The 14,790-nt window shown below is 51.7% G+C and overlaps 1 protein-coding gene across 1 annotated transcript in view; it reads right to left on the reverse strand.

The window, feature by feature from the left end:
* VANGL1 (VANGL planar cell polarity protein 1) overlaps window positions 1-14,271 on the reverse strand; it is a 46,339-nt gene extending 32,068 nt beyond the window's left edge. The window contains exons 1-2 of the mRNA XM_026483674.4: window positions 14,138-14,271; window positions 4,912-5,114 (exon numbers count right to left, since the gene is read on the reverse strand). Coding sequence (XP_026339459.1) covers window positions 4,912-4,982 — 71 coding nt within the window. The 5' untranslated portion in view covers window positions 4,983-5,114; window positions 14,138-14,271. The remainder of the gene's footprint in view (window positions 1-4,911; window positions 5,115-14,137) is intronic.
* Between the last annotated feature and the right edge of the window lie 519 nt (window positions 14,272-14,790).

Raw genomic sequence — 14,790 nt, forward strand, 5'->3', positions numbered from 1 at the left:
ACTGCTCCCCCAGCTCTCAACTTTTTCTGTCATCAGCCAAGTCATGTGCTCCCCTAACCCCATCTATCTATTCACTAGTCCCCTGGGTCAAATCCTGTGACAGCACAAATTCCACTGGAAATCAAAATTCTTTCACTGAATGCCACATACTGGAGCCTTACCATGGCCAAGGCAGAAAGCAGGTAGGGGACACACCCAGGGCTGGAAACTGCCTCTCCAGGGCCAGCCATCACTCTGACCCCTGGCCCACCCCACCTGGCTCTTAAAGGGCCCAATGACATCCAAAGGAGAAGGGATAGCCTGAACCATTCCCTTGGTGACATCTGGTAAACCAGATAGAAGCCTATTATCTGATAACCCTGGGAAGGTTTCCTCATCCACCAGAGCCAGAAACCCGAGACCACTGCTTCTCACACCTGAGTGTGCAGAGACACCACCCGGGGTGGGGATTTAAGTGCAGAGTCACTGGCCCCGCCCCTAGGGAATTCTGGAAGGGAGACAAGAGGAATCTGCATTTTCACCAGCACACCAGGTGATCAGGATGCAGGTGGTCCAAGAAACTTTCCCCACGGTTCTTCCACCCAAATGCTCCTGGGGAGAGGGCTGTGGGTGTGAGTGCTGGGAAGTCTGGCTGTTTGTGAAATGCCTATATACAGCAGGAGCTCAATAATGGGCGCAGAGAGGTAAGCGTAATGCTCAGCTGTACAACGAGGTATAGAGTGGCTTCTGTATTAAAACAGCATTCAGTGGATGAGGCTGGGGAGAGGCTCAGGCCAGCATGCATCAGACTCAGCCTCGGTGTGCATCAGCCTTGTGCCGGTCCCTGTTGTCCAAGGAGCAAGACCTGTCACGCAGCTTTTATAAAAATCACCGGTCATGAATTACTGCTCCGGGAAGGTGTCTGAGCCAGTACTAAATAGAGAAGCCCAACAAAAACACTGCCGTTCAGTGTTATCCAGGGTGCAGAGCTCGGGCCACAGGATGGCTGCTTCACTGCACAAGGAGCCCACACATTCATCTCGACAGCTCCCCACGCTGGGACTCCAAGCAAGTGCCAAGTGTATTCTGGGCAAGGGCTTCCCAGGGGTGAAGACAATCAGTTCATGGGGTCTGAGAGTGGAAACAAGAGAGGTGGGGGGGGGGGGTATATGGCTATCAAACTACAAAAGGGCTGTTACAACCCCATGCACACTGGGGAGTGTCTCCCGCTCTGCCCGAGTGGTAGGGATCCCCAGTGTGCCTTTGCCGGGCAGGTATGCCAGCCACAGGAATCGCTGTATCTTTACCTCGGAGTCTGTGTCCATGCACCCTCTGCCCGTAAGGGCACAGATCAGTGTATCTGTGCTTGTGCGTGTGCAGGCGAGAGGGTGGGAAGAGCAAGAAACAGCACGCAGGAGGCCCAGGCAGGTGGCCATAACTGCACGTGTGTGTGTGTGTGTGTGTGTGTGTGTCTGTGTGTGCGTGTGTGTGTAAACCCATGTATTTAGGCGATTCCAGAGCTAGGCCATTGGGGCTGCTGTAAAACCCCTCATTCCAGCCAGAACCCCCATCGATTCCTGTTCCCTTCCCACTACAGTCGGCATTTCCTGGGAAGACTATTTAGCTGTTTCTGTTGTTGGTCTATTTCTATTTGGGGAAAGCCGGCCCCACCAGTCGCTCCTCCCTTTCCTTCTCCACCACCACCCACTACCTGTCCTTGCCCTGCTGACGGCGGGGCTGCCTGGCTGCTTCCTCTGGCTCGCATCAGACTCGGGTGGGAGGGCTGGGCACAGTGCAAACGGACTCTGAGGCCGCCTGTAAACAAAAGTGCCAATTCCCTCCGCACTCTGGCCACTCTCTTTTGTTCATTTCAGACATTGGGCATTTCAGCATATTAGTCACGTGAGTTCTCTACCCCCTCCCCGCCCCACCTCATTCCCCTACCAGTTACTCCCCATCTAGCACAGCCCAGCGGGAGCCTGGGCTTCCAAAGGACCAAGAAGTCAGGCCTGAAACCTGCCAAGGGCACCTGCTAGCCTTGTAACGTCAGGCAAACAACACTGCCTCTCCACACCTCCCGTTCCATCACCTGAATGGGGGTACCACCTCCCGCGGTTCTAGGACTGCCATGAGGAATGGGGGCCAGGGTGAGGGTCCTCGCAGGCACCCACCAAATGTTCCTTAGCATCGCTGGCTGCTGCTGTATGTGACCCAGCAAACTGCTACATCGGGCTCAAAGGTAAGGCAAGGTCGGCTGAAGTCTACACCATTGTCCCAGCAAGCTGACTAACTGGACACCCTCTGGAGAGAGCAGACATCACAAAACCAGACCGCTGACCTCTTTGTTGGAAAAGAGTCAGTTGTCATCTGTTTGGAACCCAGCCAGTCCCCCAAAGATGATCACGGCGTCACTGGGCATATCGAGTTTGCTGCACTTCATTATTCCTCTCTGGGTGAGAGGTCTACTACAATTACCAAAAGCAAGGTTCCTCCCCTTTTCTATGTTTCCATTCAAATTCCTGACAAATCCCTGAGCAGAACAGCCCTCATGGGAACCCTCCTGGGGAATGCCATACCCTTGACTGGGTCTAGGGCCTGCTTACACACCAGTGAGGGGTATTCTTACCACTTAATCTTCTTTATGCCCCGACACACACCATGTACAGACCACAAGCTTTGCCCCGTAGTTAGCTACTAGGCCTTACAGGGCCCTCAGAGAATTCACCGCACGCGGGTGTTGTTTTTCCCTCAAGAACCCACGGAATCTCTAATGGCCATCCCTTCCACCCAGAGCTTTTCTGAAAAGGCATTCAGTAATACTCCTTGATTACTTTATTAAAAGGCTCAGCTTGTACTACCATTTGCCAAGTACTTTCCACATGGGTCCAAGAAGGCACTAAGAGTTCCTCATGCTGTTTTAATTGGAAGTTATTGTCTCTTACAGTCACCACAAGAGCCCTGCTGAATCAATTTGTGGGGGCCTCAGAGACCTGAGAAAAAAACAGAGCAGAGCCTGGGGCCCTGACATAGGACAGTTGGGACCCACGTGTAGGCAGAGGGGACCAGAGATGGTTCCTCCTCAGAATCCTGTAATGCATCGTCCCCGATTCATCCCCAAGCACCCCCAGCGGCACCCCAAATTCCTACTTCTGTCACTGCCGTGTGGAAAACAGAAGCTTGGCACACTGACAAGGGAATGGCTTTCTCCAGTTGGATGTTTCCAAACGGCCGTTTCTGGTGTTTTAGAATGAATCTGATATGTTCACCCACTGGTTGAAATTTGTGATGAATCTTTGATCACCAAAGGCCTTCTGACTTTCCGGAGACCTGGGCTCTGCCTGTCACCTGAGGCCTCCCTCAGCAGGCTTCTGTTCAGCATCCTGCCAGAAAGGCTAACCCAGGCTCCAGGAAGAGCTCGTTCACGTCCTTTCCCCACATTTTTATGATTTTAAGACCAATACATGAAAATTTAGAAAATAATGGAGGTTTAAAAAAAAAACCAACCCACCCATAATCTTAATAATCCCTATATTCAGAGACAGGACACACATGGCCAATAACGTTAGCATTCATCTTCTCATAAGAAGACAGAATTATTATAATGTACAAAGTTTTGGCTCTTGTTATTTATATCATGGCATCATAAACGTGATTTCTCAGGTCATTAAACAATCTGTGAAAATTGTTGTTTTATGTTCTTTATTCCATTCAGATTTTTAATTACAAGACACACCCTTGTAGAAGACTGAATGGGTACGGAAAGATAAAGCAAAAACAAAACTCCCATCAGTCAGCATCTCGTGTCCAGCCCCTTCCCTGTGGGTGACCGCTGCGGGCAGCTCGGAGAGTATCCCTCCAGACCTCTGGCTGCCTGTGTGCACCCAGACAGGCTCACAGATGAATAAGGCAATTAGATGGACACGTCTTATTGCTGCATTACAAAACAAAGCCCCACTCTGCATTCAGCTGCTTGTGTGAGGAACCGCTTGGTCAGGGAAACACCCACCACGAGCACCGTTCCCAGCCCTCCCGGGGCTGCAGCCGCAGCTGGGCCTTTGGGCCGTGGCCAGTTGGGACCTTTTGAATGTGGTGCTGAAATGCCACGGCCGTTAACAGCATTAATACAGTCACTGGTTAGTGACCTCCTACTGTGTGCCGTGTGAACTGCTTCATATGCACAATTTTATTGAATCCTCTCAACAGTCCCATGAGACAGCTGTACCCATTTCACAGTGAGAAGTCTAAGAGGCGGCACTACAACTTCACCAACTGGCTTCCTAACCTCTCCCTCCATTCATTCCCTCATTCCTTTACTCACCAAACATTCCGTAGGTCTGTAATACAGCAAGCTCTACAAACACCAGTGCAGACCTACACATTTTGCACAGAGGAGGGGAGTCTGGCCCCATCACCCCGGATGGCGGGTTTTCATTACCAGGCTTGTTCACCGGGAAAACTCATCAGAGAGAAATATGGCACTGGGCCAATCCCACCACCTAGTGTATAAACCTCACGGCAAGTGCCTAACGGGCAATGAGTCAGCAACTTTAGGTAGAAAGCAATAAATCAACACTTTTTTTTAAAACTTTCATTTACATTCTTGGTAAAGCTTTGGGAGAACAGTCATCCATGAGAAGTATTTAGAAATGAAAAACATTTCCACTGCAGGGAGAAACTTTAATTTAAAATCAGTTGTGAGAAATTAAGGTCATCAACTGTAATGGCAGCTATAAAATGTAAATTGGTGGTATAGTTACTCCCAGCTCATGTTAAATGCTCTTAAAGCTTGGCTTCTCCTACGCTGGTGGACCGAACCTCCAGCAGCCACAGTACCGCAACCCAGCTTCACCATTTGAAAAGCAAGTCTAGAAAGCTCGACCAACCTGCGAGTCTCCCCCAAAGGACATGTGAAACAATCAAGAGCTTACATACCCTTGTCTGTGAGATTTTTTCGAATGACTTGAATAGTAAGAATATCCAGAATACGTGGATTCGGTATCCATAGCAATGGGGAGCTTGCTCTTGAGGAAGGAGCAGCAGTGTTTCTCCTTAGAGGGAGAGAATTTCACCTACTAGACTCAGAAAACCGCAAAGGGTCTGGAGATCCAGGAGTCACTCGTCGATGGGAACAAATTCTAGGAAAAGCAGGGAGAAAAAAAGATATCAACTTTCAAAGGCAACCTAAAGATTCTAGAAGATAAATGACAGCAGCCACCTCCCCTCTGGGGTCTCTGTTACAGAACAAGTAAGCAGGGAAGGCGCATGAACGCTAAATGCTTCCCCAGGTGTCCAGCAGGGAGACAGGTAGGTTCTGGGTGGGCTAAGGCCGGCATACCGGACATGGGCGAGACCTGGCCCCTGGCCATTTCCCGGACACAGCCTCACTGCATGGGCTCAGGCTGGAGGAAGTGGCTTCCCATCCCACAGCCCAGACAGTGCCCAGCCCCCACCGCCAGTTTGCTGCTTCCAAGAACAATACCCAGGGAAGCAGCTTTTAAGGGATTTTGCTCATAGTTTCCGTAAGACAATTAAAAAAAAAAAGTTCTCTATGTCTTTAAACCAGGAATCCAAGCTCACAAGAATTTATCTTAGGGAACTAATTTTTTTAAAAAAAGAACAACTATTACTGCATTGTTTACAACAGGAGAAAGCAAGAAATAACCTAAATGCCCCGAAAGCAGGGGAATAGGTAAGGAAAACACGATCCCTCCGCCCATAGAAATACCATATAGCTGTTTAAAATAATCGGTAAGAATGGAAAGTTTTACAACATAATGGTAAATTTAAAAAGCAGACTACAGCATTGTAGATACATGCTGAACGTCCCTTACACTTAACAATCATATGAAAGGCTTATGTAAACACAGCGATTAAGAGGGAACATCAGAAAAGGAAAGAAAGCAGGTGATACATTCTTTGCAAGCTCCTGGTTCTGTCCCCTCATATTTTCATTAGATATTGCTTTGCAATAAAAATAAATTGGAAACATTTCCAAGTACATTCCTGAGCCCCACGTGTTAAGGCCTTTACTTCTAAAGGCCAGGGACACACAAGTTCCTCTCTCCTGGCATCCTGCACCCCAGTGCTGGTCTCCGCCCATTAGGGCTCCTCCTTCCAGTGCCCGCCCCCCGCCCCCCTCCCCCCAACCTGGGAGCTGAAACTGCAAACAGAGCCAGTGACATAAGTGTGAAGGGAGAACAAAGGAGCTGCAAATGCCACAGCCCTACCCCTACTGGGAGGGTGCCAAGGCTCGCTGACCAGCCCCCCTTCCCCAGCAACCTGCAGGCCTGGAGCCAATCTCCTGGCCACCTCCATGCACCAACACAGCTCCCAGCCTCAAACAGCGCTTCAGAGGTGTTTGCCCTTAGAGTCATTCCGTCTGGAGGTGAGGTGCAGTCACTTCCAGGCGCTGTGACCACGGGGCTAGCCTCCCTTGTCCTGGGTGTTGTGACTCATGGTTTCATTCCTCCTCCGCCATCAAGAGCCCCAGGCAAGCAGTGGGTTCTAGCCAGAGCTCTTCGCTGTCTGATACAACCTGGAGAAGCCGCTTGCCTTCTTCGGCCTCTCACTCCTCATCTGTCAAACTGGGATAAATCACAGGGCTGATCTGAGAAGGGAAACACATACAGGATCTGGAGCTGGGTTCCAATCCCTGGCTTTCCCCACGTATTGGTTATGTATCCTTGGTCAAATTACTACAGCTCTGTAAAGTGTGAGTACCAGGGCTGCTGGGAGAGACAAGGGGGCTCCGGCTGCGAGCGGGCCCAGCAAGGGCAGCAGGGGCAGCGGGTAAGTGAGAGTTGCGGCTATCAGTACTCCCCGTTCAGGCTCTGAAAGCTGATGTCCCACCTCCTCTTTCTCAGCAAGAGAAAAGCTTGGACAGGAGCAGGGCAGAGCCGGTGCCCCGCTGGCCCTGCCACCTGCAGCCCATCTCCACACGGCACCTGTGCATCTCAGCCCCCGGGGTGGCTAACGAGCTGTGCACCGGAGCAAGGCAGTTTCCCACCCGTAAAATGCAAATGAGGCCCCTAGTCTGTGGGCTGGCTGTGAAAACAAACATAGTGGCATTTTTTCAGAATGTGAGTTTTGCTCCTGGACCACCTCCACTTTCCTAGAAGGCTTCAAGAGCCACTCATCCTCTTTGCTCCCGACTCCGCCTCCCACTGTGTTCAACCAGCAATTTCAGCGAGCTGCCAGCGCCCTCGATTCTCACCTCCTTTCTGCTCTGGGCTTTGCTGCTTGTTCATCTGCTTTGTACCTGGCTCACACCTACATCAGGAGGTGAGCCAAGATCCCCAGGCCTGCCCAGCATGAGCCTCTTTCCCTGAAGACCTTTGGCCGGCTCTCCCGTCATCCCCCTTCCAGTCCCCACTTCCAGCTAATTCTGGCTAAATACTGCTGGGGTGTCGCAGAGGCAGATGACCCAGGCCCTGCAGACCTGGGCTGGTGCTATTCATACTTCCTGGTCTCAACATCACTGAGCCACTGTTGCCCCGCCCCCCATAAAATGAGGCCATTTAACATGAGGTCTTCCTAGGTCGGTGAGAGCAATAAACCAGGCTCCCTACATAAGGCACATGGCAACCCGGGCTCCACTCCCCTTCCCCCTCTGCAAGAGGACATCATTCCAAGTCCTCATTAAAATCTCTGGCCATTCATTAAGACAACTCCAGGCACGTCCCTCAAAGGAAATCATGGGCTCCCAAATGCCTTCTGGGGAAAGGCTTTACCTAACTCTACCAGCACCATGTCCGGGTTCTCCCACAAGTCCCACCTGTACTCCTCAAAGCGGTGGTCTGTATATGCTGCCACTCCCTCCCTCTCAACTGTCACCCCAATCCTCCTCCCTCAACATTCCACTGAAACAGCTGTAAGTGGGCCAACTCCAAAGGTCACATCCTCGTCCCCCTTTCCCTAGACCTTCTGATCCCATTTCTGCATTCATCTCTCTCTGTATTTAGCAAGCAGCCACGGGAGAGCACGCCAAGTAACCCTGGGACACAGCAATGACAAGGGAACACACACGGCTCCTTGTCTGTCTTCCCAGAGCTTTCTGAGGCCGGCTATCCTCTGACAGACGGTACTCATGCTACTACTTCTCCAACACTTCCTCCCTCTCCCCCATCAAGTTAACCCTTAAGGCTCAAAACTCGCCCATTGTTTCTTCTCCGTCCATGGATTTACTCTAGCATAAGCTCCTTGGAGACAGAGCTACGGTTTCCCTACCACAGGATACTCTGGACGTAATAGGTACTCGACAAACACTAAAAGAATAAATCCCCAGTGCACATATCCCACTCAGCTGCCCCTGGATGCCCTTGGGATTATCATTATCCCCACGAGTGCTTTCTGGAGTCCTGGCCGATTCTTTCCAGTGTTCTCCGCCAGGGGGATATAGTCCTCCCATCAATCCCGCCCACCCAGCCCCGTGTCATTTCTGATACCCTCTCTCTCCCGTGATTCCCATACATCCCACTGCCACTAAGTACTGTCTGTCCCCAGGGGCCTCCCCTCACTCTCCTGGTGCTCAGCCACCCACCTCCCCCAGGCTCCGTGGACAGGGGGCTAACGTATTACAACGCCTGCAGGTTTCCCCATGGAATCCGGTCTACCGTCTACGCTGAGCTCAGGCTCCTTCTCCTAAGTCATGCTGTTTCTCTCACAGCTATCAACTCCTGTCCCAGATCTGAGTAAGGATTAAGCATGAGCAACAGGAGGCAAACTGACAAAATCCTGAGGGGACTCATTTTAAGGGCCAATGAAAGAGCTTGGACAGAGTTCCCAGAAACAACCATGGTGAAGCTTATCACTGCAATGATAGGTTTACTAGATAGTTCGCTTGTGTGCACAAGAAATTAGCAGAACTCAAATAAGGTCAGAGGGACGCCTTATCAGGAAGATAATAAAGTAATGAAAAGGATCAGGTTCCCCGGGGTAATAATCGAATAGGTTGCCGCACTGGCCTGCACAGGACCGTCACATGAAGGTGCAAATATGGCTCCTGGAATCTGGAACTGTCCCTCTCTCATCCTGACCCCGGAGATGACCCACACCAAGCAGCCAGGGTGATGGTCCATAACACGATGTGGATGTCACTTCTCTGCTTCAAACCCTTCCGTGGTGGCCCACTACAGCTGGAATAAAACCCAAAACGCTCCATTTGGTCTGCAGGGCCCCGTACTCTTCTTCTCGGACTCCAGGCCCTTCGCAGCCTTAGAACCGTGTATGACTACTATATCCTCCACGTGCCCCGTTTTGTCCAACTCCTACTCATCCCTCTCAACTAAAGCCTGCTTCTTTCAAGAGGCCTTTCCAGATCCTTCAGTCTGTGGGAGGCCCCTTCACAGCACGCCGGACTTTTCCTTTACATCACAACTTCCCATCGCACATGGGCATCATTACTTCACGCCTGCCCCCCAGAGAGAGGGTAAGCTCGCAGACGGCGGGGCCCACGTTCATGACGGCCTGTACGGCTTCTAGAACGGAACAGGCACTCAATAGACGTGAGATGAGGACGGGTTTCTGCGGCAGAGCCCAGGCTGTGGAGGCCACAGGAGCCACTGTGGAGGGAACCTTAGAGGCTGCCCATCTTCCATTCTCAGTTGGCCAGGAGAGGACAGCAACGCTGAGATTAGGTTAGCAGGGACGTCAGAACCACCAGCTTTCTGCTCCCACGGCAGTGTCGCTCAGCGGCCAAATTTCTATTCCAGACACACTAAGGAGAAGTCAGCAACAGTCTCGGCTCAAGGCCCGAGGCGGGAGAGCACCGTGAGCAGCCACCTGCCATTCACCCCTGCAGCTCCCGCTGTAGGAGCAGCCAGGCACTGCTTGGGGGACAGCAGGGGGCAAAGGCCAGGACGGGGCTAGAGCTGGTGCATCTACATCTCCGAAGGCCAAGGAGGGCAGTGCTGAGAGGGCTGCACTGTCGCCTGCCTGGCAGCATCTTCTGGGGTCCCCGGGCAGAAAGGTCACGGAGAACCCCCTTCGCCACCCTTTCCTAAAAACAAAGTGAAGATCGGTGGCCTCAAAGAGACTCTTTCCCTAAAGTTAAGTTCACCCACATAAAATATACCTGACTACTACTTAAAAGAAAAAAACAGTGTTCCGAAAATCATCTGAGGGAAATAACATGTTACGGTAATGACAGTGGTAAACAGTAAGTTAACCTTGACGAAAAGGAAATTATAAAAACATCAACGGCTCTGCCTACAGCTATTAAGTAATTAAGGGAACTCTGGTTTGGAGGGTAGAAAGTTATCTCACGAGGGGTACAGAGACACAGGCTGCATTTAAAGAGCCGTTCCGCTGCTCCTGCAGTGGAGGTAAAGAAGTTTCTGGTATAGTCATGTTTATGTAGACTGTGCATGTTACTTTTTTTTTTTTTTTAAGATTTTATTTATTTATTTGACAGAGAGAGTGAGAGCACAAGCAAGGGGAGCAGCAGAGCGAGAGGGAGAAGCAGGCTCCCTGCTGAGCAAGGAGCCAGGTGGAGGGCTCAACCCCAGGACCCTGAGATCATGACCTGAGCCGAAGGCAGATGCTTAACCAACTGAGCCACCCAGGCCCCCTGCATGTTACTGTTCATCACGCATATAATGCTAGAGGGTTTACTCTGTTATTTTTTCCCATTAATTATTATTTTTATTATGTGTTGCAGGGGACATTTTTCTCAAGGTACCCCTTTTCAGTTATATGGCACTCAAGGGGAAGATGTAAACGGAAATAATTTTGTTCACGGTCAGCTCTTCTTCGACAGAGGAGAAGCAACGAACACAAGTTCTGGAGTTAACACTGTCACCGCTCAAATCCTGGCTCTGGTATATATCAGCTGTATAACCTCAGATCAAGTTACTTAACCTTGTTTCCCTAAGCCTAACAACAGAATGATATTTTACTTATCGGCTCATGGTGGGTATCAAATGAGAGAATTCACAGCCATTTAGAATAGTGCCTCGCACACGGAAAGCACCACTGTTAGGTGTTCTTCTTTATCAGTAAAGTAAAAGTCCTTCGGTTAGGAAGAATATCTTGGTATGGCACAAGACCTCCGTATCCCTTGCGTGACACTTCACGTACACTGTCTGGTCAGTGCGACTCTCCCCTGAATGAATACCATAGCTCATCTAGTGATTTCCATTCTGTTCCCTGGGCCTCCTTTTACCAGCCCCATGTTAGAAGTGAGTATCAGACAGATCAGAAAAAACTGTGTTTTACTGCATTTATCAGGAGGACCCTGGAGTTGTAAGGACGGGTGGGAAGAAGTACGGCAAGCTTTGCACAACAGTTTGCTGAACGCGTGGTCTATAAACCATAAAACATCATCCAGGTCACTGACGCGGGGGTCAGAGGGCTTGTGGCATCTGTGACAAACCCAGTGACACTTACATTACAATCGACCTCTTATAAATGAACGATCCTGGGCCACTATACACAAGCAAAGAAAATATCAACCTCATTTGACCTGTTTTGCCGATGATTTCAACTTCCCTTCCTAGAATAACTGCTCTTGGCTCCAGGCCCTAATTACCTCTGAAGCACCCCGGCAGCTGGGTGTAGATTTCTGAAGAGCTGTGAATGGTTAACGTGTCCAGGGTTCTGTGACGTAGATCCTCTTTCAAGTGACCCCCTTATCCCCTGCTAGGTTTTGAAGCTTCAAAAAATAGATTTGACGACTATACCTCCTCTGTAAATCCCATGGTGCCAAGTCCAATGATCCCTGTCCAATAAATGGGATTCAGAAAGACCCTGATGGGGACAGCAGCACATGCCTTTTCATTGGGCTTCAGGCGAGACCGAAGCCACTAGCAAAAACATGGTCCAGGCCCAAGTCCACCTTCTGGAAAATGGCACAGCACGATGCCCATATCACATGCCCGTACACGGCTAGTCCCCTAACCACAGCGAGTTCACTCTAAGGGAGAGAGCCTGGCACTAATAATACAACAGAGTAGAGTTCATCATGGGTTTACTATGTGTTGTGGGCTGTTTAAATCATTTGTATGTACTATCTCAATCATCAGAACAAGCCGTATAAGGGACAAGTATTCATGTCAAGTGACAGTGAAGGAAAGCAAGGTCAAAGTGAAGGAGCCAGGGCTTAAACTATGGAAAACGTGTTAACAATATAGCAATTACCGGAACTGTTTATTTACACATCGGAGGGGAGGCAACAATCACAAATTGTCCCAAACCACACATATCCCACAAAGAATTTTGCAATTCCAACTCCTGCTCACACGTTCCGTGGCCCAAGCATTGTGGGGAGTCCGGGAGAAAAGAATCTGAGACAGTTGTAGCTCCTTAAGGAGTTCTCAGCCCAAAAGGGAGACACTGCCTATTAAAATACACGGTGATAAGCACGCATGTGATGCAGGTCTGGGTAACAAACAGGGGGCGTGTTTGTGTGTGTTAGGGGGATGGAGGGGAGACCTCCTTTCTTACTCAACACCTGTTTATTCTTCAACCCATTGGGGTGACATGGAATCGGTGCTCGTATGGAAACTTTCCTTTATGGTTCTGTCCTGTTGCTCAAACACCTAAGACCATAAAAATTAATGCCTGGCAAGCTGTCCTTAGAAATATGCCATTCTCAAAATTCTTCTCCCATTTTACTTACAAATTTAGTTGCAACCAAGTCACACTGCCAAGGCTGTAACAGCGAAAACTTCACACTAGGTATTTCACTAATTACCTTGAGAGACACCAATGTTTGGGAATGCTAAATGCCCACGGGTAGGTGAAGAGTGCTGTTTCTCTGAACTGCAGAATACAACAGTTTCCTCCCTGAAATCAAAGCCCCAGCTATATCACACTGATTTAATTCAACTCTAAAAACTCTAATTAGTGGTTACATAAAATGACTAATTACTTCTCCCTGGTTTTAGACAGTTTCTGCCATGTCACTTAAAAAGCCTAGGAGCTGTGTAATCAAACAACCCACCCCCAGGAAGAAGAATGCTAATTAGCCTTGTTGATTGGTGACACAAGCTGTAATATTTTCCAGCAACTCTGTAAAATTTATAAACATATCAGGGAAAATGCCAGATTCTTTACAGCTTGCTAGCTTTTGGCATAAAGGTCTAAAAATACATGCATTTCCAACCACAGCCCGGTCTATGGGTTTCACAAAACGCGCCAGCCACACAATCATCACAATAAAGCGCTCTGACATCTCTTAACGAGGAGCTAAACGGGCTCACAACACCTTCTCGGCTGGGCCATTATACCTGGTTTGAAGATGGGAAACCCGAGCAAGAGATTTCTCAGCTCCCAGGCTCACCAGCTCATCTCCGGGCCGCCAGGCCACGGCTCCGCCCCACGCCTGCCTCCACCGGCGACGCGTTTAAATTTTTATAAAGCTTCACACTTCTCTGGGCGCGTTGCTTGGGGCAGTTCAAAGACTGCAGGAGGAAATGAAGTCCTGCCCGTGGCGAAGGCTGCCCCGGCGCGGTGAGATTTCCTCCAACCGGGACACCTCGGGCAGAGACTTGCCGGACGCTCTCTGCTCCACCCCGGCGTTTTTGAAAGTAAACTCCTACCTGCCTGTTGCGCTCTCCGAGGCGCAACCGGACTCGCCCCCCAGGCCTCCGGGGCCGGCTCAATTTTGTAACCGAGGTGCGAACACAGGCCGGCTCTGTGCCGGTTTCTGGCCCAGGGCCGGCGGCTCCGGGCGCTGGCGGTTACCGGGTCGAGCCCCGCGGTAGGGTGGGAACCGCGGTGCGCGCCCGATTCCCGGCGAGCGTAGGGCGACCCGGTCCCCGCCGGCAGGGCCGGTACGGCCACCCGGGTGCCCCAGGAACGTCGGCCACTCCCCGCCGGCCGGCGGGAACGCGCACCCCGGGGCGCACCCCAAAGTGCGGCCACGGCAGAAGGTGGCGTCCGAGGAGTGGGGAGCGAGTGCCGGGGTAGTGGGGCGTAGCAGAGAACGCGGGGCAGGGGCCGGGGCAAGAGGGGAGCACCTCGCGGGCTTGGGAAAGGAGTGGGATCCTGGGAGGCACGATCGGGGTGCGGTGCGTAGGCGGGGAGCAGGATCCCGGCCCGAGGCGAGGAGGGAGGGGACCCGGGGGTCCCAGTCCGGGGTGGGGGAGCGGGGGCTCCGCGGCGGGGGCGTCTCTGCGCCGGAGGTTGCACCCCGCGCCCGGCCTCTCGCGGGACTCACCTCTGCGCCGGCCGTGCGGGCTCCGCGGCCCGCGCTCTCGGCTCACAGCGGCCCCGGCTCTGCGGCCTGCGCTGGGCTCCCTTAGAGGCAGAGCCCCGCCGCCGCCGCTGCACTGCCGCTTTCCGCTTCCTGTCCCGGCGCCGCCCCGCAGCCCGAGCCCAGCCCTGGGAGCCCGGCGCGGCCGCGAGCCAAGAGCAGCGAGCGCGGCCGGCCCCGCCGCGGGCCCGGCCCACCTGCAGCGAAGGGCGGGGCCAGCCGGCGTCTCCCCGCCCCTCCCCCACTCCTGCCCCTGTCTCTCCACACCCGCGGCACGCTCACAGTCACACACGCGCGTGACACTCATGCACACACAGACCCCAGGTACTGACCTCACACACACACACACACACACACACACTCATTCACACATAGTTAACACATGGCCCGGGATTGACCCCGCCCTGCACCCAACATACTTGAACCCTCAAACGTGCGCGCGCGGACACACACACACACACACACACACACTCACATTCACAATCATGCACAAAATCCAAGCCTGTTTGCCCTCACCGGAGACCCTCATACGAATGCAGTCCAGGGACTAACCCCCAACAACACACACATACACTCATATGCACACATTACAAGAACTGAACTACAAATAGCCATGT

This window comes from Ursus arctos, unplaced genomic scaffold (genome assembly GCF_023065955.2).
Source record: "Ursus arctos isolate Adak ecotype North America unplaced genomic scaffold, UrsArc2.0 scaffold_12, whole genome shotgun sequence".
Taxonomy (NCBI): Eukaryota; Metazoa; Chordata; class Mammalia; order Carnivora; family Ursidae; genus Ursus; species Ursus arctos.